General features: G+C 46.4%; 1 protein-coding gene across 1 annotated transcript in view; it reads left to right on the top strand.

The window, feature by feature from the left end:
- LOC149427356 (putative G protein-coupled receptor 156) overlaps window positions 1-25,660 on the top strand; it is a 43,903-nt gene extending 18,243 nt beyond the window's left edge. Inside the window, exons 4-9 of the mRNA XM_089668095.1 lie at window positions 8,395-8,505; window positions 10,317-10,442; window positions 12,576-12,671; window positions 15,120-15,356; window positions 17,331-17,492; window positions 21,349-25,660. Of these exons, the coding sequence (XP_089524221.1) occupies window positions 8,395-8,505; window positions 10,317-10,442; window positions 12,576-12,671; window positions 15,120-15,356; window positions 17,331-17,492; window positions 21,349-22,581 (1,965 nt within the window). The 3' untranslated portion in view covers window positions 22,582-25,660. The remainder of the gene's footprint in view (window positions 1-8,394; window positions 8,506-10,316; window positions 10,443-12,575; window positions 12,672-15,119; window positions 15,357-17,330; window positions 17,493-21,348) is intronic.
- Window positions 25,661-27,609: the final 1,949 nt, after the last annotated feature.

Below are 27,609 nucleotides of genomic sequence, written 5' to 3'. Positions count from 1 at the left end.
TAATGATGTTCTTAAGTGAACGTTTGTAACCAACAAGGGGGTCCTTTGTTAATGGGGTGTATCTGGTTCTGTCAGTCAAAATATTCTCAACTTCAGTAATATAATCGGTTTTGTTGAGGACCACTACCCCTCCCCCTTTGTCAGCTGGTCTGATAACCAGGTCCTTCTTTTCCAAAAGTGACTTCATAGCTTTGATGTCCCCGGCCCCATCGTAGGGCCATTTGATAGACAAATTGCCCAATTCCTTGAGAACCTTATCCCTGAATACATTCACATGAAAATGTGTCTGTGGGGGTGGGTTGTAAGTAGAAGCGTTACGTAAATTGGAATGTATAAAATGATCCTGTACCATGTTATTAATAATAGGTTTATTGGCAAAGAATCTTTTTAGGGATAATTGCCTAGTAAATTTGTGTATGTCCATATACACCTGGAATTTATTTAGTCTATTGGCGGGGGCATATTTAAGACCCTTATCTAATAATCGTAATTCTTCTTTGGTGACATCCGCATTACTAAGATTAAATAACCCTTTCCCCACTATGTTCTCCTTTTCTTGTTTATGTCTGTGTACTCTCCTCCCTCCTGTTTTTCCTCTGTGGTGTCTCTCCGTTTTCTTACTCTGCCTTCCCCTAAAAAAGGCTGTCGGGAATAGTTATTGTTGGGATAAATACTCTTTCTAGGGGTGGTCTGAGGTGCCTCTTGGGCATGAGGATAGTTATTTCTTCTCGGACTTTGCCAATAGGGTCTGTTATTGGATTGGTGTGGGCGTCTGTTATATTGACGCGGAGATGCACAGTAGGTGTTGTCCCCTCTATCCACTCGGGGGACATTGGATTGGTGTGGGCGTCTGTTATATTGACGCGGAGATGCATAGTAGGTGTTGTCCCCTCTATCCACTCGGGGGACATTGGATTGGTGTGGGCGTCTGTTATGTTGACGCGGAGATGCACAGTAGGTGTTGTCCCTTCTATCCACTCGGGGGACATTGGATTGGTGTGGGCGTCTGTTATGTTGACGCGGAGATGCACAGTAGGTGTTGTCTCCTCTATCCACTCGGGGGACATTGGATTGGTGTGGGCGTCTGTTATGTTGACGCGGAGATGCACAGTAGGTGTTGTCTCCTCTATCCACTCGGGGGGACATTGGATTGGTGTGGGCGTCTGTTATGTTGACGCGGAGATGCACAGTAGGTGTTGTCTCCTCTATCCACTCGGGGGACATTGGATTGGTGTGGGCGTCTGTTATATTGACGCGGAGATGCACAGTAGGTGTTGTCCCTTCTATCCACTCGGGGGACATTGGATTGGTGTGGGCGTCTGTTATGTTGACGCGGAGATGCACAGTAGGTGTTGTCCCTTCTATCCACTCGGGGGACATTGGATTGGTGTGGGCGTCTGTTGTGTTGACGCGGAGATGCATAGTAGGTGTTGTCCCTTCTATCCACTCGGGGGGACATTGGATTGGTGTGGGCATCTGTTATATTGACGTGGAGATGCATAGTAGGTGTTGTCCCTTCTATCCACTCGAGGGACCTTCCCATGTTGGGGTCCCATACAGAACTTCTTATAAGGAGTATTGGTATAAGCTGGTAAATTCCGATGAGGATGCCAGCGAGAGTCTCTGGACCCTATGTTTTCATCGTGTAGGTCTTGGAGGGGTCCAAACCGATTAGAGGTAGTGATGTCATGATGCTGAGTCTTAGTGTGAGAATTGTTGTACACTGGTCTCGGTCTGGGTCTATGTGTGGAGGGTTTAGGGGTACTGATAGGTAGTGCTTGGGGAGTCTCTTTGTCTTTCTGCCAATGAAACACTAACTGGTCAGAATAATCCCCATAAACCCTCTGATACTTTTTCTTTTTCTTTTGTTTTTGTTCTTTTTCTACCCCTTCCATGTGTGTTTTTAATCTGTCTGATTCGTTTTTGTAATTTTCTTTATCTTTGAATGGTATGAGTTTTTCTCGTACTAGATTCATTTCCTTATCAAGATGTGTACGTTTCTTCTTTTTCCTTATAATTAGAAACTTGAGGAGATCAATACCAGCAGAGTTAAAAACCTGATATTATTCTAGATCAGTGTTTTTCAACCTTTTTTGTGCAAAGGCACACTTTTTTCATGAAAAAAATCACGAGGCACACCACCATTAGAAAATGTTAAAAAAATTTACCTCTGTGCCTATATTGACTATATATAAAGTAATTCTCTTGAATAGGAATCAAACACAAAGAAATTATTTTATAATTACTTTATTATGAAATAATAAAGTATTTTATAATTGGACCCGGGGGCCGGACCAAGAGTAGATGAATGATGTGTATGTGTCATCCATAGTAAGTATAGTAATATTCCCCCATAGTAAGCATAGTAATTAATCCCCCATATAGTAATTCATCCCCCATAGTAATTAATCCCCCATATAGTAATTCATCCCCCATAGTAATTCATCCTCCATATAGTAATTCATCCCCCATAGTAATTCATCCCCCATAGTAATTAATCCCCCATATAGTAATTCATCCCCCATAGTAATTCATCCCCCATAGTAATTAATCCCCCATATAGTAATTCATCCCCCATAGTAATTAATCCCCCATATAGTAATTCATCCCCCATATAGTAATTCATCCCCCATAGTAATTCATCCCCCATATAGTAATTCATCCCCCATAGTGTAATTCATCCCCCATAGTGTAATTCATCCCCCATAGTAATTCATCCCCCATAGTAATTCATCCCCCATATAGTAATTCATCCCCCATATAGTAATTCATCCTCCATATAGTAATTCATCCCCCATAGTAATTCATCCCCCATATAGTAATTCATCCCCCATAGCAATTCATCCCCCGTATAGTATTTCATCCCTCGTATAGTATTTCATCCCCCGTATAGTATTTCATCCCCCGTATAGTATTTCATCCCCCATATAGTATTTCATCCCCCATATAGTATTTCATCCCTCATATAGTATTTCATCCCCCATATAGTAATTCATCCCTCATATAGTATTTCATCCCTCATATAGTATTTCATCCCCCCATATAGTATTTCATCCCTCATATAGTATTTCATCCCCCCATATAGTATTTCATCCCTCATATAGTATTTCATCCCTCATATAGTAATTCATCCCTCATATAGTATTTCATCCCCCCATATAGTAATTCATCCCTCATATAGTATTTCATCCCCCCATATAGTATTTCATCCCCCCATATAGTATTTCATCCCTCATATAGTAATTCATCCCTCATATAGTATTTCATCCCCCCATATAGTATTTCATCCCCCCATATAGTATTTCATCCCCCCATATAGTATTTCATCCCTCATATAGTAATTCATCCCTCATATAGTATTTCATCCCTCATATAGTATTTCATCCCTCATATAGTATTTCATCCCCCATATAGTATTTCATCCCCCCATATAGTATTTCATCCCCTCATATAGTATTTCATCCCTCATATAGTATTTCATCCCCCCATATAGTATTTCATCCCTCATACAGTAATTCATCCCTCATATAGTAATTCATCCCCCATATAGTATTTCATCCCTCATATAGTATTTCATCCCCCCATATAGTATTTCATCCCTCATATAGTAATTCATCCCCCCATATAGTATTTCATCCCCCCATATAGTATTTCATCCCCCCATATAGTATTTCATCCCTCATATAGTAATTCATCCCTGATATAGTAATTCATCCCCCATATAGTATTTCATCCCCCCATATAGTATTTCATCCCTCATAAAGTAATTCATCCCTCATATAGTATTTCATCCCCCACAGTACTATTCCCCCCCCCCCCCTTCTAGTAAGCCAAGTCCCCCGTGTCAATTCACTTACCTTTTGCGTTCCTCTCGCTGTCTTCCCGCGCCGTTCGGGTCTTCAGGGCGGACTGTGAGAGGAGCCTAGCTCCCCTCCCCTCACGTTCGGCACGCTGCCCCGCCTACACACATCCTGACAGCCACATCCGCAAGCCGGATTAAAAGGTCCGCGCGGACTTTTGGGGCTGCCAACCGAGAGGAGGCAGGGGAGCGGCCGACCGAGAGGAGGGAGGGGAGCAGGCGCCCGGCACACAGAAGAGCCGCATTAGACTGGGTAAAGAGCCGCATGTGGCTCGCGAGCCGCGGCTTGCCGACCACTGAATCATTAGATTCTAATGATTGGTCTATTTGTGAGCCGAAGCCACATGTTACAGATGAAATTGGAATTTTTCCCACGGCACACCAGACAATATCTCACGGCACACTAGTGTGCCGCGGCACAGTGGTTGAAAAACGCTGTTCTAGATGACCATTTATATCATCTGAATTGGGGGATACATCCCAACGTAAAGATCTTGGTACCATCTGTTCTTTAACATATTTATTTAGGAATGAGATGTCCCATAGTGTCTTAATTTCTGCTTTAGTAAGGTTTTTAAGATGTAGGAAAAGACCTTTAAGGTCATCTGTATCATTTTCGATGGTGAAGATGTCATCAGATATATCCGTATGGGATAATCTGAGATCAAAAATGTCTCCCATTATGATAGATAATTAGATACAGTTGCAAGAAAAAGTATGTGAACCCCTTGGGATTACGTGGAGTTTCTATTCTTATATTGTTGTGACTTAGGTGACGTTCAGAGCACATGTTATGCCCAATTCGTGCAAAACTCCACGGAATCCCAAGGGGTTCACATACTTTTTCTTGCAACTGTATATATGATGGTATGAATGATGGTGTAGATATGAGAGAGCAGCTGCAAACCTAAACTGGATTTGTTCAAAGAGAGATAGATAAATGGGAAGTGAGCGCTCAAAAACCAGCAGCTAATGCACTCAAGGTAATCGCAGCAAACCTTAAAGGATAAATAAATAAATAAAAGTGCAGCGCTAGATATGAATGGTAAATAAAAAAATGATGATAAATTGTCCCATAAATATTATAAATGCATAATTAAGCAGTTCATAAAATAGGTAACGGATAATCCACTTGATGTAGCCGTATATCAAGGAAAGTTGTCACAGGAACAAGTGATAAAAATGCGCACTCACCGGACGAGCTAAAATCAAGCGCCTGTAATCAATATCCACTCAGATCACTCAGGAAGGCAGGGAAGGTGAGCATCCATCTAAAGGTAAGTAATCCTGGTAATCCTGTCTTGGTAGTATGTAGTAAAGACTTCCAGGTCCAGAGGTCCCCTTAAGGCTGGATGGGTGCATGAACTGGATACAGAGCTCCTTCCCTCTGGTGGTGGTGGATAGTGGTGAGATGTCCTGGAAATCAATTAGCTCCAATGGGAGCCAAGAACGGTACCCATAGTGTAGTATGGTTAAAAGACTTTATTCACAAAGATGCAGTATTAAAACAGGGTAGTATACACTCCTTGTAAATCAATAATTGATGAAGAGTAGTACTGACCCCTTAGTAAAGATGGCCGTCAGGCCTCCTCGTACCTTCTATGCACAATGTCTGTGAGAGATGAGGAAGTATCTTCTACAGACAATGTCTGTGAGAGACGAGGAGGTATCTTCTACGCACAATGTCTGTGAGAGACGAGGAGGTATCTTCTACGCACAATGTCTGTGAAAGATGAGGAGGTACCTTCTATGGACAATGTCTGTGAAAGACAAGGAGGTATCTTCTACACACAATGTCTGTGAAAGATGAGGAGGTACCTTCTATGCACAATGTCTATGAAAGACACAAAAGTATCTTCTAGGCACAATGTTCGAAAGATGAGGCTGTACTTTCTACACACAATGTCTGAAAGACAAGAAGGTACCTTCTACACACATTGTCTGTGACAGATGAGGACATGCCTTCTACACACAATGTCTTTGAGAGATGTGGAGGTACCTTCTATGCACAATGTCTGTGAGAGACGAGGAGGTACCTTCTACTCACAATGTATGTGAGAGGTGAGCAGGTACCTTCTATGCACAATGTCTGTGAAAGATGAGAAGGTGCCTTCTACACACAAGGTCTGTGAAGGACGAGGAGGTACCTTCTACACACAAGATCTGTGAAGAACGAGAAAGTACCTTCTACACACAAGGTCTGAAAGACAAGGAGGTACCTTCTACAAACAATGTCTGTAACAGATGAGGATATGCCTTCTACACACAATGTCTGTGAGAGATGAGAAGGTACCTTCTATGCACAATGTCTGTGAAAGACGAGAAGGTACCTTCTACACACAAGATCTGTGAAGGACGAGAAGGAACCTTCTACATACAAGGTCTGTGAAGGATGAGGAGGTACCTTCTACGCACAAGGTCTGTGAAGGATGAGGAGGTACCTTTTACACACAAGGTCTGTGAAGGATGAGAAGGTACCTTCTACACACAAGGTCTGACTGTGACAGATAAGGATATGCCTTCTACACATAAAGCCTGTGAAAGACAAGGAGGTACCTTCTACACAGAAGATCTGACTGTGACAGACGAGGACATGCCTTCTACACACAAGGTCTGTGAAAGATGAGGAGGTACCTTCTACACACAATGTCTGTAACAGATGAGGACATGCCTTCTACACACAATGTCTGTGAGAGATGAGAAGGTACCTTCTACACACAATGTCTGTGAGAGACGAGGAGGTACCTTCTACACACAAGGTCTGTGGAAAACAAGGAGGTACCTTCTACACACAAGGTCTGTGAAAAATGAGGAGGTGCCTTCTACACACAAGGTCTGTGAAGGACGAGGAGGTACCTTCTACACACAAGGTCTGTGAAGGACGAGGAGGTACCTTCTACACACAATGTCTGTGAAGGACGAGGAGGTACCTTCTACACACAAGGTCTGTGAAGGATGAGGAGGTACCTTCTACACAAAATGTCTGTGAGAGATCAGGAGGTACCTTCTACACACAAGGTCTGTGAAGGACGAGGAGGTACCTTCTGCACACAAGGTCTGTGAAGGACGACGAGGTACCTTCTGCACACAAGGTCTGCGAAGGACGAGGAAGTACCTTCTGCACACAAGGTCTGTGAAGGACGAGGAGGTACCTTCTACACACAATGTCTGTGAAGGACGAGGAGGTAACTTCTACACACAAGGTCTGTCAAGGACTAGGAGGTACCTTCTACACACAATGTCTGTGAGAGATCAGGAGGTACCTTCTACACAAAAGGTCTGTGAAGGACGAAGAGGTACCTTCTGCACACAAGGTCTGTGAAAGACGACGAGGTACCTTCTGCACACAAGGTCTGCGAAGGACGAGGAGGTACCTTCTGCACACAAGGTCTGTGAAGGATGAGGAGGTACCTTCTACACACAATGTCTGTGAAGGACGAGGAGGTAACTTCTACACACAAGGTCTGTCAAGGACTAGGAGGTACCTTCTACACACAATGTCTGTGAGAGATGAGGAGGTACCTTCTACACACAATGTCTGTGAAGGACGAGGAGGTACCTTCTACACACAATGTCTGTGAGAGATGAGGAGGTACCTTCTACACACAATGTCTGTGAAGGACGAGGAGGTACCTTCTGCACACAATGTCTGTGAAGGACGAGGAGGTACCTTCTACACACAAGGTCTGTGAAGGACGAGGAGGTACCTTCTACACACAATGTCTGTGAAGGACAAGGAGGTACCTTCTACACACAATGTCTGTGAAGGACAAGGAGGTACCTTCTGCACACAAGGTCTGTGAAGGATGAGGAGGTACCTTCTGCACCTGTCTGTGAATGATTGACTAGGGTCTGTTGCATGACAAGGAATATATGTCAGTACTACTTGTATGAGCCATTGAACCCCCCCCCCCCCCCCCCACTGATTTCCTTCCCTGGACCTTTCCCTGGTTAATTTTGGAAAGTAATTCTCCTCTATCCATGCCTATGACTTGCAGAGAGCATGCCAACTTGATGTCTACGCTGAGCTAATGCATCTAGGTCGGATGGAGTGCAGGCAGAGGCAGCAACACTCAAATATTAGTGACTCTGTAAATGCTGCTGCTCTGTTAACGTGGCCCACCCAGTATGGGTTGACTTCCATGCTTTTGTGGGGAAACGTGTTAAAATGGGTGTCACCCCAATGCCTGTTTATAGATTTTAGAGGCAGATTGCACATTTTTCTAAGCACAGGCCTCCTTAAAAATACTGTACAGTGTATATATCTCCCTCAACTCCATTTTCTCCTTGCTCACCCCCCTGCTGCATTCATCTAGGGCAGGGGTGGCCAACTGTGGCCTTCCAGCTGTTTTAGAACTACAAGTCCCATGAGACATTGAAAAATTGACAGTTACAAGCATGACTCCCAAAGGCAGAGGCATGATGGGACTTGTAGTTCACCAACAACTGGAGGGCCACAGTTGCCCAGCCCTGATCTAGGAATATCATAAACTGCATTGTATTCCCTGACTGACTCTTTTTTTTTGGGCTCTCAGGTGAGGATCAGCTTTCTGTATATCGGGGTGTCTCTGGTGTTTGGGCCATTGCTGGGGAAGAGCTGGAGACTACATCGAGTGTTCACGCATCGCATCCCCGACAAACGAGTGGTGAGTTTTACTGAACCCCAATAGTGATCACAACCAGGGGCGGACTGACCATTTGGAAGCTCGGGCACTGCCCGAGGGCCCGGGGTCAGTAGGGGGCCCCATGAGATGCCCCTGGTACATTTTTCATAGGCTTTTTTGAGTTTGGGCAAGGACACAGGGGCCCCATGATCCCCTATTGCCTGGGGGCCCCATGAGTTGTCAGTCTGCCCCTGTTCTAGATTACATTTTTTTGTATGAATGAGTAAGACTACTATGGACCCATACTCATTAACATGGGGGGGTGGGGTGATGTTTGGCTTATGTCTATTAAGGTTCTATTTCCTGTTAGATCATATCCTGCAGCCTCACTTCCTGGGAGCTCATGAACCAGTCTAACAGGTTCATTTGCATTTCAATAGGGGAGGCCTGCCTTCCAAAAACCACAGGTAACTAAAATGTTAATGCTATAAAATCACTACAAATGGCCATGGCAACACAGGGGCTTACCTGAGGGCCCCTTATTCTTAAAGGAGGCTTCCACATTTAAATGAGACCCCCCCCCCCCCCACAGCCACTGGGCCAGGATTGTAGGGAAGAGGCCCTTGTCCTCATCAATATAGGAAAAAGGTGCTTTGCCAGGGCCCCCTTTCTGGCAAGACACCCCCTTTGTTGAGGGCTGGTATGGTTCAAGAGGGGAGGAGGTCACTTGCTCATCCCTCCCTTTCCTGGCCACCCTTCCTGCATGCTCAGATTAAGGGTCTGGTATGGATTTTTAGGGGGACCCCCACACTTTATTCCCTTTGGGATGCCCCTTAAAATCAATACCAGACCCCAACTATATGGTATGAATTTCCTGGAGGATCTCATGCATTTTTCTTTGTATTTTTTTGCATGTGGTACCCCTTAAAATCCATACCAGTCTCAAAGGGTCTGGTATTCATTTTGGGGAAGGGGGGGGGGGGACTCTACACAAAAGTTCTTTGTCATTCTTACTGTACATATAGCAAAAGTGACGTTTATGAAGACAAAAAAGATGATACAAGTTAAATTAGCAAATGACATTTCATTGCCGGCTTCTTGAAAAAAAAAACACAGGTTCCTCCAAAGGTCCCCCAAAATACATAGCAGACCCTATATCTGCTATGTATTTTGGGATTCTTTGGTGGGGCCTGTGAGGTTTTTTTTTTTTTTTTTTTTTTTTTTAATGAAACCAGCAATGAAATGTCATTTGCTAACAATTTAACCTGTATATTATCTATCTTAAGAAGGCAGCGGGGAGATGTCATTTGCTGGCACTTTGTAATAATGTTTTCCTTGTGGTTTGATGGATTCGGCTCCCATTGATTTTAATGGGATTCAGGTTCAGCATCCGAACTTTGAAGTTTGTGAACCCAAGGCAGTTTGTCTCATCCCCTAGTGGACAGAGAGACACACAGCATGGTACCCCAGTCCCTGGCACCTCTCACACCGAACACATCTAGTGTTACCACAACACTAATATCGGGGGGTCAGGTCAGAAATGAAAGTTGTGATCAGGGGCAGACTGACAACACATGGGGTCCCCCCGGGCAATAGGGGATCATGGGGCCCCTGTGTCCTCACCCACACTGAAACCACACCAAAAAAAAAGGTACCAGGGGCATCTCATGGCCCGATTGCCCAAATGGTCAGTCCACCCCGGGCCTCAGGATGCCAACACTGTTACAGTATGTGATTACTGACCTCTGCGGAGCTGATCTTTGGCAGGTCTCACATTTACAGAGAAGGAATAGCAGCAGTGCCGTGACAGGTCCTCTTATGATGTATCACTGATTCCTGTGTTCATCCTGCAGATTATAAAGGACCTGACCCTGCTGGGTCTACAGGCCGCCCTGCTGTTCATTGACTCCGTGCTGCTCCTGTCCTGGGTGTTGTCTGATCCCATCCTTTGTGCCCAGAATGTCAGCGCCAGCATCAAGGTGAGAACCCAAATCCATTCTGATCAGTAATAGAACCCAATATGTGATGTCACTGGACAGTCAGCAGGCAAATATCTTCTAGCTACATAAAAAACGGGAACTCGCTGCCATGTCTTGCATTCACTCTCCTTGGACTTCGCCCCATTTTACAGTGTTTTGGTGCATAAAGGCTTCTTTCTAGAAACTTGACCATGCAGCTCGTTTTTGTTCATGTATCTTTGTACAAAACCAATCCTACTACCTTTTCCCAGAGCAGCCTGAATTTCTCCTGAGGTCACCTGTGGGGTTTTTCTTTGTATCCTGGCAGTTGTGGCTACAATCTTTCTTGGTTGACCTGACCTTGGCTTTGTATCGAGAGCCCATAATTTTCCACTTCTTAGTAAGTGATTGAACAGTACAGACTGGCATATTCAAGGCTTTGGATATCATTTCATATCCTTTTCCATCTTTATAAAGTTCTCTTACCTTGTTACGCAGGTCTTTTGACACTATATTGCCAAAAGTATCGGGCCGCCGGCCTTTCCACGCACATGACCTTTAATGGCCTCCCAGTCTTAGTCCAGAGGGTTCAATATTGAGTTGGCCCCGCCCTTTCCACGCACATGACCTTTAATGGCCTCCCAGTCTTAGTCCAGAGGGTTCAATATTGAGTTGGCCCCGCCCTTTGCAGCTATAACAGCTTCAACTCTTCTGGGAAGGCCGCCCACAAGGTTTAGGAGGGTGTCTATGGGAAGCTTGGACCATTCTTCCAGAAGCACATTGGTCAGGTCAGGCACTGATGTCGGGGGAGGAGGCCTGGCTCGCAGTCTCCGCTCTAATTCATCCCAAAGGTGTTCTATGGGGTTGAGGTCAGGACTCTGTGCAGGACAGTCAAGTTCCTCCACCCCAAACTGGCTCCTCCATGTCTTTATGGACCTTGCTTTGTGCACTGGTGCGCAGTCATGTTGGAACAGGAAGGGGCCATCCCCAAACTCCTCCCACAAAGTTGGGAGCATGAAATTGTCCAAAATGTCACCTTAAGAGTTCCCTTCACTGGAACTAGGGGGCCAAGCCCAACCCCTGAAAAACAACCCCACACCATAATCCCCCCTCCACCAAACTTCACACTTGGCACAATGCAGTCAGGCAAGTACCGCTCTCCTGGCAACCGCCAAACCCAGACACGTCCATCGGATAGCCAGACAGAGAAGCTTGATTGGTCACTCCAGAGAACACGCCTCCACTGCTCTAGAGTCCAGTGGCAGCGTGCTTTACACCACGGCATCCGACACTTTGCATTGCACTTGGTGATGGAAGGCTTGGATGCAGCTGCTCAGCCATGGAAACCCATTCCATGAAGCTCTCTACGCACTGTTGTTGGGCTCATCTGAAGGCCACACCAAGTTTGGAGGTCTTTAGGTATTGACTTTTCAGACAGTTGGCGACTTCTGCGCATGCGCTGACCCCGCTCTGTCATGTGACGTGGCCTACCACTTGGTGGCTGAGTGGCTGTTGTTCCCAGTGGCTTCCACTTTGTTATAATCCCACTAACAGTTGAGCGTGGAATATTTAGTAGCCAGGAAATGTCACGGATGGACTTATTGCCCAGGTGGCCACCTATCACGGGACCACGCTTGGAGTCACTGAGCTCCTTAGAGCTCCATTCTTTCACCAATGTTTGTAGAAGCAGTCTGCATGCCTAGGGGCGTGATTGTATACACCTGTGTCCATGGAGGGGATTGGAGCGCCTGAATCACATAATTGGAGGGGATTGGAACATATGAATCACATGATATGGAGGGGATTGGAGCACCTGAATCACATGATTTGGAGGGCATTGGAACACCTGAATCACATGATTTGGAGTGGATTGGAACACCTGAATCACATGATTTGGAGGGGATTGGAGCACCTGAATCACATGATATGGAGGGGATTGGAGCACCTGAATCACATGATTTGGAGGGGATTGGAACACCTGAATCACATGATTGGGAGGGCGGGGACAATACTTTTGGCAATATAATATACAATATTAAGTGTATAATTGTACATAATGTATATACAATGATCTTTTAACACTTCTAGATTCCTAGACAGATTTTCTATGCAACCCATAAACTCACAATATGAATTTTGTACTGTTTCTTACAGGCGGCTGAGAGAGAGACGCACTGCGCTGTGACCAGAACCCTCTCCTGCTCCTCCCTCTACCCAGATTTCTGGGTCACCCTGTTGTTGGGCTTCAAGGTAATAGCAGAGCTGAGACACACGTAGGGGTCGATTCATAAACTATTTGTTGCACGAATGTCCGAAGTAGTCCTACCCCCTGAACGAAATGTCAGGTTCATTCCTGTGTCATCAGCTCCATCTAGAGGTCAAAATGTGCTATAGTTTTCTCCTTGAGATATTTCACAAAACTACTGCATTGTGGCCACTAGATGGAGCTGAAGATACAGGCAGTAACCTCTGTCAAATGCTTCTGATATTCGTGCAACGAATGTTTTATGACCGAACCCAACAGAATTATTCACGGCTTCCAGTGTGGGATGTGTACATATTCGCCAGCACACCACGGATCTCCAATATGGTCCAAAAAAGGTTTTTATTCTAAAAAGATCACAGCACAACAGAAAGTCAAGGTTTTGGAGCCACGCAGGACCCCTTTGTCAGGCATGTCGTGCCTTTTGTGGGAAGGCAGTTTTAGTGGCCAGCGGTGGTATGCAGGAGCTCAGCAACTGTCCTTGTTGAGGATATCCAGTCCTGTTATGTGGTAGGGAGATCCAGTGGTCGTATTATCACAGGGACTGCATGGGCTGCAGGTTAATCCTTAACAAGCACTTCTCTGCAAGTAATCCCCCATCCAAAATTTTGTTGGAGTTAAAATGCATCCAAAGCCAACATTTTTTTGTGTTTTGGATGGAGCAGAGAAGAATTAGGACCCCTGATGGGTGTTTTTTTTCAGCAGCCATTGGAGCAAATCGCCCTCTCTGCTGGTCCTTGTGACCATTATCCCAGTGGCACAAAGTGATGGGAAATCCCGCATTTTACAGTTGTCACCAGAAAAGGAAGTGAGGGGAGATCTTACAGTGGGGACAACTAAGAAGCAATTTTCCTTCATTTTGGAAAGATTCCTAAAAGTTTTGTCTCCTGGACAGGAAGTGATGGAAAATCTCATCAAAAAGACACAGGCAGCAAAAGAATGAAATCAGACCTGGGGCTTTATACACTCCCTAAAGGTATACTTAAATCTGACCGCCGGCCTCCCCTTCACTCTTGCACAGTTATACCGGCATTTCCCCTTCAGCCTTGCACCGGTGTATCGGCTCCTCCCCTTCAGCCTTGCACAGGTGTATTGGCTCCTCCCCTTCAGTCTTGCACAGTTATACCGGCTCCTCCCCTTCAGCCTTGCACGGTGTATCGGCTCCTCCCCTTCAGCCTTGCACAGGTGTAGCGGATCCTCCCCTTCAGTCTTGCACAGGTGTACCGGCTCCTCCCCTTCAGTCTTTCACAGGTGTACTGGCTCCTCCCCTTCAGTCTTGCATAGCTGTACCCCCACCACCACCCCCAGCCGCCGTTTGGTGGTTCTCGGGCTTATTGGGATGATTGGTGAGTCCGAGAACTGATCTGACAATCGCAGCTGCTGGGCATGGAGATGACTGACAGAAGGATGGCCTCCACTCATCTCTATGGCCTAGGAAGACCGGTATGACGTCATTACGTCCGGCTTATTGTAAACAAGGTGATTTTTTTTTCTTTTACAGCACTAGATTGATGCTTTTTTTAAAATCTAATGCTTTACATTGTAGAGGAGAGATGTGGGGTCATATCGACTTATTCAACCTTTCTCAACCAGGGTGCCTTGAGGTTTCTTCAGGGGTGCCTTGGCACATTAGCTGAGTGATGGAGAAAAACTGAGGGAGAAGAGAAACATTGGAATATTAGTCAGTACCAGTGTGCAAAAGTGTATGCTTTGGAAGAATTAATCACCTGTAACGTTGGGTGTCCTACGTGTGTGGATGTTGCTGCGTTATATACAACTATTAGAATAGTTTTTCACATTTTAGAATGGGGTGCCTCAAGTCTGTCCATAATTTAAAAGGGTGCCTCAGGACTGTCCGTAATTATAAAGGGTGCCTTGGGGCTGTTTGTAATTTTAAAGGGCACCCCGGGATTGTCCATAATTATAAAGGGTGCCTCGGGACTGTCCATAATATAAAGGGTGCCTCGGGACTGTCCATAATATAAAGGGTGCCTCGGGACTGTCCATAATATAAAGGGTGCCTCTGGACTGTCCATAATATAAAGGGTGCCTCGGGACTGTCCATAATATAAAGGGTGCCTCTGGACTGTCCATAATATAAAGGGTGCCTCGGGACTGTCCATAATATAAAGGGTGCCTCTGGACTGTCCATAATATAAAGGGTGCCTCAGGACTGTCCGTCATTATAAAGGGTGCCTCGGGACTGTCCATAATATAAAGGGTGCTTTGGCTGAAAAAAGGTTGAGCATCACTGGACTTATTGATTGGTTAAAGAGTACCTGTCGCTGCTTATTTCTATCACTAGGGATGTTTACATTCCTTGTGATAGGAATAAAGTGATCAACAATAACCAAGGAAAGCACATTAAACATCATCTTTTAAAAACAGTGCGAAAAAATATAATAATAATTAAGAATCTTTCTGGTTCATTTCAGGGTATTTTCCTCCTCTATGGAAGTTACTTGGCTGGCCTGACCAAGAACATCAGCACTCCTCCGGTGAACCAGTCTTTGGTCATCATGGTTGGCACCACCTTTGTGGTTGTGGGCACCGGGGTCGTGCTCTTAGTCACTCGATTCTTCCACTCCTGGCCCAACTTGGTGTATGGGGTGACCTCCGGCAGCATCCTCATCTGTACCACCACCATCAACTGCCTCATCTTCATCCCACAGGTACCAAAGGAAGCATGGAGAGCCCTCCTGACCCTCGTGTACTGATTGGTATTGTAGCTGCACGGTCTCCTATCGTTTTATAAAGCACCGAGTACACTGCTGGTGTTATATAAATCCGGTATAATGACAATCATTGCAAGCCCTTTCTCCATAGGATCATTATTATGGAAATAAAAATGTTAACCTTGTTGTCCCTCATAGCTGATTGGCTCATTGCCCGCCACAATTCTTGTATGAGGTGTCTTAAGGCGATATTAAATCCAAAACCATAAATGTAACAAAGTGCTGCTTGCCAATCATTCAGTTCCTCATTGCTTCCCTTTTGTTAGCAAAGCATATGTGCCATGCCTGTCCAACGTGCTCCCCTTGGCCTCGTCCACCTTGTGTCCCTTCCAGGGGCGGACTGACCATTTGGAAATTTGGGCACTCCCCGAGGGCCTGGGGTCAGTAGAGGGCCCCATGAGATGCCCCTGGTACCTTTTTCATAGGCTTTTTTGAGTTTGGGCAAGGACACAGGGGCCCCATGATCCCCTATTGCACGGGGGCCCCATGAGTTGTCAGTCCGCCCCTGGTCCCTTCCCAGTGACATTCAACATCCCATGCCCTGTTGCCCCCCTGTGGACTCCAAGCTGTAAATGTTGGTTCACCATTTGTCACTATGTAAGTTTGGAGTCCACAGGGACCACTAGGCAAACTAGTCAGCCGTCTAGGGCGCACTGCTTCCTAGGGCGCAGCCACGGCCGCTGGTTTCTCTACTCTCACCATCGCCAGATAAAGGGGGTGCTGGGGTGGAGCTCACAGGCTAGGGGAACTGTACACAATGAAAAGTGGGGGGGGGGGTGACAATCATTTGCGCTGAAATGAGTGGTTTGGGCAGGAGTGGGATGGGGGATATTTGTTCTGGGAAGGGTAATGGGGATGATGGGGGGAAATTTGTGCTGAGAGAAGCAATAGGAGGATATGTGCTAGGAGTAGGAGGGAGGCTTGGATGGGGGGGACTTGTGCTACAATAGGGGGGGGGGGATTTGGATAAAGTGGGAGGATTTTATGCTGGGAAGGGTAATATGGAGGAGTTTTAGTTAGAGTAGGGATTTCAGGAATTTGTGATTTGTGTTAGGAGGGGGAATGGAGGATATTTGTACTAGGAGAGGGGATTGGGGGGGTTGTCCTAGGAGGAAGGAATGGGGGGGGTTGGATTTGGGTTACAGGAGGGATTGGGGTGGGCTGTGCTAGTAGAGGGGATTGGGGGAGGGAGTATTTGTGCTAAGAGAGTGGGATTGGAGGGATTTGTGTTGGGGGGGGGGGGGTTGTGCTAAGAGGAGGAATTGGAAGGGGTTGTGCTAGGATGTGGAATTTAGGCGGGGAGGAAGGATTTGTACTGGGAAGAGTAATTTGGATGGGGTTGTGCTAGGAGGAGCGGTTTAAGGGGATTTGTGCTAGGATATGGGATTGGGGGGATTTATGCTAGGAGGGGGGGTTTGGGGGAGAGGATTTATGCTTGGGTAAAATGTGAGGGGAAAGAGGATGTGTGCTAGTATGGGCAAAGTCGAACTACAGGTGAAGGTTGATTTTTTTTTTAGGAGGGGAGGGTGCAAGTAGCTAGTCTCGCCTAGGGCGCAAAATAGTCTGGCACCGGCCCTGCACAGGGATGGCACTTTCCTGGAGGGGACAACGCAGGCCCTGCTTAGGGGGCCTTTTCTACCCTGGGACAAGAAGCCAAGGAATTGTCTGGATCACCAAGCTATTCTCGATTTAAAGCCTGTGCGACAGGGTGACAACGCAGGAGTACCTTTGGGCAAGAGGAACAGAGCGTTGTCACCCTCTAACAGGAAGTGCCTGGCCAAGGCGGTAGTGGGATCACCAGGTATTACTTTAATAAAAGCTGATGATCTGAAAATAATAGCAATGGCTTTTGAAGTTACAATGTTATGGCGCATGTGAGCAGCAAGTGAATATTTTTTCTGTCTCCCCCAGCTGCTGCAGTGGAGGCAGTTGGAAGAGGAGTCCAGTCACACAAATGTCCACATGGCCAAATATTTCAACAGTCCCAGCAAAAGCATGAGATCGATGTACAGCGAAGAGCAGATCTACCAGCTGCTGGGTGAAAATACGTCCATGAAACGCCTGCTGACTGAGGTAAGTTCTGGGGTCGGTTGAGCAGCATCCATCCCTTCACTTCTGGGGTCGGCTGAGCAGTGTCCATCCCTTCACTTCTGGGGTCAGTTGAGCAGCGTCCATCCCTTCACTTCTGAGGTCGGTTTAGCAGCGTCCATCCCTTCACTTCTGAGGTCAGTTGAGCAGCGTCCATCCCTTCACTTCTGGGATCGGTTTAGCAGCGTCCATCCCTTCACTTCTGGGATCGGTTGACCAGCATCCATCCCTTCACTTCTGGGGTCGGTTGACCAGCATCCATCCCTTCACTTCTGGGGTCGGTTGAGCAGCGTCCATTCCTTCACTTCTGGGGTCGGTTGAGCAGCGTCCATTCCTTCACTTCTGGGGTCGGTTGAGCAGCGTCCATCCCTTCACTTCTGGGATCGGTTGAGCAGCGCCCATCCCTTCACATCTAAGGTCGGTTGAGCAGCGTCCATCCCTTCACTTCTGGGGTCGGTTGAGCAGGGTTCATCCCTTCACTTCTGGGGTCAGTAGAAGCAGCGTCCATCCCTTCACATCTGAGGTCGGTTTAGCACCGTCCATCCCTTCACTTCTGGGGTCGGAAGAAACAGATCCCATCCCTTCACTTCTGGGGTCGGTTGAGCAGCGATCATCCCTTCACATCTGAGGTCGGTTTAGCAGCGTCCATCCCTTCACTTCTGAGGTCGGTTGAGCAGCGGTCATCCCTTTACTTCTGAGGTCGGTTGAGCAGCGTCCATCCCTTCACTTCTGAGGTCAGTTGAGCAGCACCCATCCCTTCACTTCTGAGGTCGGTTGAGCAGCGTCCATCCCTTCACTTCTGGGGTCGGTTGAGCAGCGTCCATCCCTTCACTTCTGGGGTCGGTTGAGCAGCGTCCATCCCTTCACTTCTGAGGTCGGTTGAGCAGCGGTCATCCCTTTACTTCTGAGGTCGGTTGAGCAGCGTCCATCCCTTCACTTCTGAGGTCAGTTGAGCAGCACCCATCCCTTCACTTCTGAGGTCGGTTGAGCAGCGTCCATCCCTTCACTTCTGGGGTCGGTTGAGCAGCGTCCATCCCTTCACTTCTGGGGTCTGTAGAGCAGCATCCATCCCTTCACTTCTGAGGTCGGTTTAGCAGCATCCATCCCTTCACTTCTGGGGTCAGTTGAGCAGCGTCCATCCCTTCACTTCTGGGGTCAGTTAAGCAGCGCCCAGCCCTTCACTTCTGGGGTCAGTTGAGCAGCGTCCATCCCTTCTCTTCTGGGGTCAGTTGAGCAGCGTCCATCCCTTCTCTTCTGGGGTCAGTTGAGCAGCGTCCATCCCTTCACTTCTGAGGTCGGTTGAGCAGCGTCCATCCCTTCACTTCTGGGGTCAGTTAAGCAGCGCCCAGCCCTTCACTTCTGGGGTCGGTTTAGCAGCGTCCATCCCTTCACTTCTGGGGTCGGTTGAGCAGCGTCCATCCCTTCACTTCTGGGGTCGGTTGAGCAGCGTCCATCCCTTCACTTCTGGGGTCGGTTTAGCAGCGTCCATCCCTTCACTTCTGGGGTCGGTTTAGCAGCGTCCATCCCTTCACTTCTGGGGTTGGTTGAGCAGCGTCCATCCCTTCACTTGTATTGGCTGACACTGGAATCGCCCGGACTCATGCTCCCTTCTTCGCACTTGCCGGAGGGGTGATTTTTTTCCTTCCATCCACAGCTTGGAGCGAAGCCATAAGGTATACTTTTCATTAATATCTGGCACTTTGGTTGTATCTGCTTCTGCCTTAAACAATAATGGCCGGCTCACAACTTGGGTTCTTATAGGTTATAGAACAGAAAGAGCGAGGTGTGGCTTCACTCCCTCCAGAATCCTCAGGGGCCGGCTTATACTGTGGGGTATTGCCAGGCTGCCATATGAAATTGTGGGGCCCCATATTGCCTGCCTGACATAATCCCCCCCCCTTCCTGGATAGGGATGAGCAGGGGAAGACTGACAACTCATGGGGCCCCCGGGCAATAGGGGATCATGGGGCCCCTGTGTCCTTGCCCAAACTCAAAAAAGCCTATGAAAAAGGCACCAGGGGCATCTCATGGGGCCCCCTACTGACCCCGGGACCTCAGGCAGTGCCCGAGCTTCCAAATGGTCAGTCTGCCCCTGGGGATGAGCCAACAGTTCGGTCCAAATTCAACTATGGCTGTATGGCATTCAAACAAATACAAGAACTATGGCCTATTCAGCAGAAGCTGAGCATCATACGTATATGGAAGGCATTTCTACCATTTGTATATATCACCGCTTCCCTCTATCAATGGTTCCTAAGGAAGCAGCACTTTGGCTAAATGGTTAGCACTTCCACCCGGCAGGACTAGGGTCGTTGGTTTGAATCCCAACCAAGGCACCACCTGCCTGGAGTTGCATGTTCTTCCTGTGCCTGTGTGGGTTTCCTCTCACACTCCAAAGATATGCTGGTAGGTATGTTGGCTCCTGTCTACATTTTCCTTAGTATGTATGAATGTGAGTTAGGGACCTTAGATTGTACCCCCCTTGAGGGTTAGGGACTGATGTGAATGTACAATATATATGTAAATTGATGGTGCTATATAAGTACCTGAAATATATATAATAAGCAGCAGGTGCTTGCATTTGCTACATCTCTAGCCCCTGCCAATGCCAGTGGCACAAATTCCAATGAACCTTCCATAGATCCCCATGGAGTAATCCTCTGTGCCGTGGCTCTCAGCAATTAAATTATAGTTCTGTCCTGCCCTAGTGGATTGAAATCGAAGAAAAGGCCAACATTTTCAAAATTTATAAAATTTTGTCGGGAGCTGAGGCAGCAAAGACTACGCCACCTGCTCCTAAAAGTCAGAAAATAGTTCCTTCTTTGTCCTTGGGCCCTGATGGTGCCCAGGGAACTTTATTTGTGGGGAACCCCATCCTGTGGTATCAAAAGTAATTTAAAAAAAGTCCACTCTTTGTCCCGGGCCCCCCTGCTAAACTGATAGGCCCTGGGCCCCGTGTCAAAATGAATTCTGAATGCATTTAGACAGGTGTTCCTGCTGCGCAATGCAAAGCAAATGTCATAATGATTGAGCAGGAGGGGTGGTGGCCAATGAGGAGGTGCAGGACGTAAGAGGCCTTTCCTCAAAACTCTTGCTGAAGTTTTTTTTACAACGTATCTCTTATATTTCCCTTCTGTTCAAAATCCTCAAGTGGTTACACAGTCAGCAACCTCATCGCTGTCCGAAAACGAGTCAATGGCAGCCACCCGTTAAGAGAATTGGCCGAATAATTACCTGTCTAGTGGGTGGTGAAGGAAAGCTGGAACTTCTGTCAGACATTTGTTGCTGTCTGAGCCTCTGTTGCAGATTTCCGCTCATTTCCTGTCTGGTGAAACTGTTGCGAATGTGTAACACCCTCCTAGTTAGGTGCTAGGTTAGGAAAATTTCGTTCTTAGCTCCACTGTAGTCAGTTGAGCTGCTTGTGATTAATATGGGCTGTTCTGTATCTCACTGGTTGCTGGATTGGCTGTTTCCCTCTGCCTTCTGCAGGGTTCCTGGAAAACAGTGGGCTGGGAGAGTCAAATCAGTAACTTAATATTTATACAATCCCAGCCAATCCCTGGGGGAGGATGTCCAGATGGTGGCTGGGAGGGAGCATAAATAGCTTGGGGCTTGGAACAGAAGGGTTCTTGTCCAGAGATCCCAGTGTGAAGGACTGCTGCCCTTCTGGGCATTCTACTGCTCAACGAGGTCCCAGCTGTGCTAGCTGGGGGGCCTATTGTGCTAAACTTTGCTAGAGCTTAACTTTAACCCCTGTAAATCTGCCCTTACTTTACAAAGTGCCAAGATCTATCTACACCCTATGCTGGAAGCCACTAATTCACTTTTATTTGCTCCACAGAAAAATGCAGTGATCGACAGTCTACAGGAACAAGTTACAAATGCGAAGGAAAAGTTAATGCAACTCTTAAAATCAGAATGCAGCGTAGAGATCACAGAAGTGTCCATGCTGTCTGTTTCTACATTGCAAATAGCTCCTATCAGCGAGGCCACCAACAAACCAGAGAACCAGGAACCAAGTGAAAAAGTGACGACCAACGACACAAACCTGGACCAGAGTCCCCATGAAGAAGGTGACATAGAGTCAAATGTTGAAAACCCTCATCCTCTTACAGAAGACCCCAAGGAAGACAATGCCCTCCAGCCCTCTGAAAGCTCCATTGCAAAACAAGAGTTTGACGTGCCCACATGTTTCATGGAGAGCACCTCAAAACCTCCAAGTGAGTGCACAGACAAAGGAGCAGAAGGCACGTGCGAGGCTTGGGAACGGTTATCGAGGAAGGTGAACTATGTGAGCACCGAGAAGCTGCAGGAGATTCTCAGGGAACTTAGTGTAGAAACTCTGTCAAAAGGTTGCCAGTTGTCCCCTGGAAGACAGAGGTGTGGAAGCCACAGCATCCACAGAGAGACAATGGGGCATTCTACGGAACGCTTCCGGAATGTCAGCCTCAACTTTTCGCCGTCCATGCCTCGAAGAAGAAGGGGGCTTGCCTACAGTCGTAGGAATACTGGGCCTTCCTTGCAGCCCAACAAGAAAATGCCCCAAGCAGACCAATGGTTCATAAACCAGAGTGCTAGAGACAAATGGGAATGTGCAAACGCACACACGGAGGACACACTAAATAACCCGGGTGAAATGAGTCTGGATGAAACTATTGATAACATTTCACAGCATGTACCCTCTTCTCCAGCCAATAATATGGAACTAGGTGTTCAAACCGAAGGGACGAGGGTCCATGAAAATGGTGGACTATGGATATCCACATTATCAGACCCATCAAACTTTTCAAGGCAACCTGGCCGTATTATAAACTGGATTCATGCGGGACAGGACACAAATGGGCCATTGAGGTTTCGATCGGAGTCTCCTTTCTCCGAGTCAGACACCAGCAGCTCTGAGGAGACTTTTTGTCTTTGTCACCGGCCGTACTGCGATATATGCTTTCCACATATGTGTGAGACCAGCGACACGGAGACTGAGTCTACAGACTACTTAAAAGGTTGGCCAACCCATCTCACAGGTTCTCAGCTTGTTGTAAATTTTAAGGAAGACCTACAGCCAACCTTTGTTTGAGGTATCACTAGTGTGGTTGTCCTGTCCTGTCACTCCTTGGGTTAAGGTTACCAGATTTTCAAAATGGACACCCTACTGACCACACCCACAAAACCACCATTTATATACCCGTAGTATCACTTGCTCTGAGACAGTTGGTCACAGACAGTTCAGGAGTCAGGATAAAGTAACGCCCAGAGTTCAGGGGTCAGAATGAAGTAACACAAAGAGTTCAGGGGTGGAAATTAAGTAATGCAAATGATTTAGAGGTCAGGATTGAGGCCTGGTTTACACCCATGTGTCCTTTGGGTGCTTTTTGCAGAAACGCACTACAGTCCGTTTAACATGGTTTCCTTTGGGACAAGTTCACATCTATGCTTTATTCAAGCCGCTGTTTGGAAAGGGTTAGAGACTCTTTAAATGCAAAATGTTGTGTTTTTGGTTCAATAGACTTCATTATAGACGCTGCAGAAGAACATGTAGTGTGTTTTTTTATGTGTTCTTGATGGGTTTTTTATGCGTTTTTGACACGTTTTGGGTTTTCTTTCATCCCTCTCACAAAACAATTGGAAAAAAAAAGGTGTAAATGCAAAACGCATCAAGAAACGCTTCAGAAAGGCGTGTGAAAAAAAAACGCAAAACACACTACAAAAAGTACTTCAGAAATGGATCAAAAGCAAACTGCATACGTTTGAACCGGGCCCAAGTAACACCCAGAGTTCAAAGGTCAGAAGTAAGTAATGGCAACAGTTTAGGGGTCAGGATCAAGTAATGCAAAGAGTTCAGGGGTCATGATTAAAGCAGAACTCAGGGCAAAAACATCTTTACATGTCCTTGTTGCTGATTTACTACCTTCACTGTTCGCTTAGTAGTTGCTCTGAAATAGCCTATTCATTTTCGAATAAAACGTTCATTCTCTTTGGTTTCCTGTTTGTTAGATCGGTGGCTGCTATGCCTCCTATTCCCCCAGCCACTGGTCTTGGCACATCCCTGCCGTAGTTCTTTCTCCAGGAAGCAGTGATATAATAAAGCTCTACCTACTGTGGTGGGCGGAAAGGGACTCTCAGACACATTCAGCATGTACAGGTCTAGTGTACCCGCCCACATTCACTACAATTCCCAGAGGTTGATGGGAACTGTAGTTTCCTTTCACTGCAGAGATAGAGGAGAGGACACAATGTAATCCCGGCTGTTACACCTCCTCCTTGGCAGAGCAGATGCTGTTATCTTTTGAATTACAGAGATGATGTCATGAAAATTCAGTTCGACTTTTCTCCTATTGGTAAGGATTTTATTAACCGTTTAGTGTTTTGTGTAGGGGGGGTGTACTAATGGTTACTTTTTTTTCCACATTCCAGAGTTCTTCTTTAAGTAATGCAGAGAATTCACAAGTACAGATTAAGTAACTCTCAGAGTTCAGGGGTCAGGATTGTGTAACACACAGAGTTCAGAGGTCAGGAGTAAGTAACACCCAGAGTTCAGGGGTCAGGATTGAGTTCAAGGGTCAGGATTGTGTAACACACAGAGTTCAGAGGTCAGGAGTAAGTAACACCCAGAGTTCAGGGGTCAGGATTGAGTTCAAGGGTCAGGATTGTGTAACACACAGAGTTCAGGGGTCAGGAGTAAGTAACACCCAGAGTTCAGGGGTCAGGATTGTGTAACACACAGAGTTCAGGGGTCAGGATTGTGTAGCACAGAGTTCAAGGGTCAGGATTGTGTAACACACAGAGTTCAGGGGTCAGGATTGTGTAACACACAGAGTTCAAGGGTCAGGATTGTGTAACACACAGAGTTCAAGGGTCAGGATTGTGTAACACACAGAGTTCAGGGGTCAGGAGTAAGTAACACACAGAGTTCAGGGGTCAGGATTGTGTAACATACAGAGTTCAAAGGTCAGGATTGTGTAACACAGAGTTCAAGGGTCAGGATTGTGTAACACACAGAGTTCAGGGGTCAGGAGTAAGTAACACCCAGAGTTCAGGGGTCAGGATTGTGTAACATACAGAGTTCAAAAGTCAGGATTGTGTAACACACAGAGTTCAGGGGTCAGGAGTAAGTAACACCCAGAGTTCAAGGATCAGGATTGTGTAACACACAGAGTTCAGGGGTCAGGAGTAAGTAACACCCAGAGTTCAAGGGTCAGGATTGTGTAACACACAGAGTTCAGGGGTCAGGATTGTGTAACTCTCAGAGTTCAGGGGTCAGGAGTAAGTAACACCCAGAGTTCAGGGGTCAGGATTGTGTAACACAAAGAGTTCAGGGGTCAGGAGTAAGTAACACCCAGAGTTCAGGGGTCAGGATTGTGTAACACAAAGAGTTCAGGGGTCAGGAGTAAGTAACACCCAGAGTTCAGCGGTCAGGATTGTGTAACACCCAGAGTTCAAGGGTCAGGACTGTGTAACACCCAGAGTTCAAGGGTCAGGACTGTGTAACACACAGAGTTCAGGGGTCAGGAGTAAGTAACACCCAGAGTTCAAGGGTCAGGATTGTGTAACTCTCAGAGTTCAGGGGTCAAGAGTAAGTAACACCCAGAGTTCAGCGGTCAGGATTGTGTAACACCCAGAGTTCAAGGGTCAGGACTGTGTAACACCCAGAGTTCAAGGGTCAGGATTACGCAATGTGCAGAGTTTAGGGGGTCAGGATTAAGCAGGTAACTCATAGATTTTTCCTGGTGTCCTCTACATTTGGGGTCCATCTTTCTTCTTTTTCCAGTCATCCCCAGCTGCTTGGGCAATGTCCCCAGGAGGCAGGCACCCCAGATTAAACATTGCATTGTGCATTCTCCAACTCCCAGTCCCGTTGTACACAATGAGGGTGGCTGGAGCACCCGGAGCAGCCTGTATAGGTGCAGACTCATGAATTGCTGTGATCATGCAGGCCACCTTAGCAGCGCCATTTTGGATTGACGCTTGGCTGGCGTACAGCTCGCTTTGAGCGCCCACACTGGAATATATACTGTAAGGTGCCCGACAAATGGTGACCTTACCTTGGGTCTATTGGAGCGATATTCAGTGAGAATATAATCGGATGACATAGTTTTGTGTTGAAAGTTTCTTCACCAAGGCAATGTGTGTTTTTCCAAAGTTTGAATTTGTTTGAAAATCAGTTTCCACTGTTGAAAAAAATAAACACCAAAAAAATTGTGTTTTTACTCCCTTTTTTTTGCAGAAAAAAAGTTTTGCAAAATCTCTAGAAAAAAAAAGGTTTTTCAGAATTCTACAGGATAGGATACAACTGATTACAGCTTGAGGGCTGTTTATGAAGAACGGTGCATAGTTGGCACAGTGGCTGAATGGTTAGCACTTCCACCTGGCAGTACTGGGGTTGTTGGTTCAAATCCCAACCACGGCACCACCTGCCTGGAATTTGCATGTTCTCCCTGTGCCTGTGTGGGTTTCCTCTGGGTACTCCAGTTTCCTCCCATGCTCCAAAGACATGCTGGTAGGTTAATTGGCTGTACTGAGTGTCTACCCCCATGATGGGATTGGCACTGGCTCCTTATCTGTGAAGTCCCTTTGAGGACTACATGCCTGATTTTATTCGCTGTTTGTGAGTACCATTCTTTAATTAATAAAATTTGGTTGCTGAGGTAATGCGCAAGGTTGGTGCGCTTCTCGTTTTTGTTTCACTTTGCGGTAGGTTAATTGGCTCCTGTCTAAATTGTCCCTAATATCTGTATGTATGAATGTGAGTTAGGGACTTTAGATTGTACGCTCCTCGGGGGCGGGGACTGATGTGAATGTACAATATATATGTAAAGAGCTGCGTAAATTGATGGCGCTGTACAGGGGCGGACCGACAACTCATGGGGCCCCCTGGCAATAGGGGATCATGGGGCCCCTGTGTCCTTGCCCAAACTCAAAAAAGCCTATGAAAAAGGTACCAGGGGCATCTCATGGGGCCCCCTACTGACCCAGGCCCTCGGGCAGTGCCCGAGTTTCCAAATGGTCAGTCCGCCCCTGGTTGAAGCATAGAGCTTACAGGGTCTTTCAAGTGGCTGTTACTTCCGAAAACTGCATGCCCTAGGATGAAGGGAAACGGTTGTGGGTGGGGCCCCCTTGCCCGGGGCACACGGGGGGCCTTTTAAACTCTCTCTCCTCCTCAAAACAAAATTAATTATATCCATCAAGGGCCTATGTATATAAAGGTAGAGATATCAACCTTTACCTTTATTTATACATGGGCGGCACAGTGGCTTAGTGGTTAGCACATCTGCCTTGCAGTAAATGGGTCATGGGTTCAATTCCCGACCATGGTGCCTCCTGCATGGAGTTTGCATGTTCTCCCTGTGCTTGCATGGGTTTCCCAGGCCCTCAGGCAGTGCCCGAGTTTCCAAATGGTCAGTCCACCCCTGGCGCTGTATAAGTATCTGAAATAATAGTCATTTGTCCAGTGAATCTGCCAGTACATTCTGTGTGAATTTTTGCAAAAATAATTGTTCTTTAATCTCATCAGCTCTGAAAGGTTTTATCCCCTTCATGACCAGGGCATTATTTACTATTCAGCACTGCACTACTTTAACTGCTAATTGCTCAGTCAGGCAGCACTGTACCCAAGTGAAATTTATATATTTTTTTCACACAAATAGAGCTTTCTTTCGCTAGTATTTGATCATCGCTGGGGGTTTTATTTTTTTATTATATAAACGGAAAAAAAAAATGGAATGAAAAAAATACTTTTAGTTATAAAAAAATACAAAAATAAATGTTTTTCATAAATTTAGGCCAAAATGTATTCTGCTACATGTCTTTAAAAAAAATCCCAATAAGTGTATATTAATTTTTTTGTGCAAGTTACAGCATCTACAAACAATGGTGTATATATTGGATTTTTTTTTTTTTTTTTTTAATACAAGTAATCGCAATCAACAATTTAGAATGGGACTGTTATAGTGCGGCGGGCAATCTGACACTAACTGATGTTAAGTGGGAACTGACTAAATGATACTGACATTTCCAGAGACACTAATACAGTGATTAGTGCTGATACTATACATTGTACTGTACTAATGACGCCGGCTGGAAAAGGGTTAACATCTAGGGGCAATCA

Source organism: Staurois parvus, unplaced genomic scaffold (assembly GCF_062004578.1).
Source record: "Staurois parvus isolate SC_StPar_1 unplaced genomic scaffold, SC_StPar_1.0 ptg003840l, whole genome shotgun sequence".
In the NCBI taxonomy this organism is placed as follows: domain Eukaryota; kingdom Metazoa; phylum Chordata; class Amphibia; order Anura; family Ranidae; genus Staurois; species Staurois parvus.
Note: the sequence above shows the minus strand (reverse complement) of the source record. Positions and strands in the feature narration are given on the sequence as shown.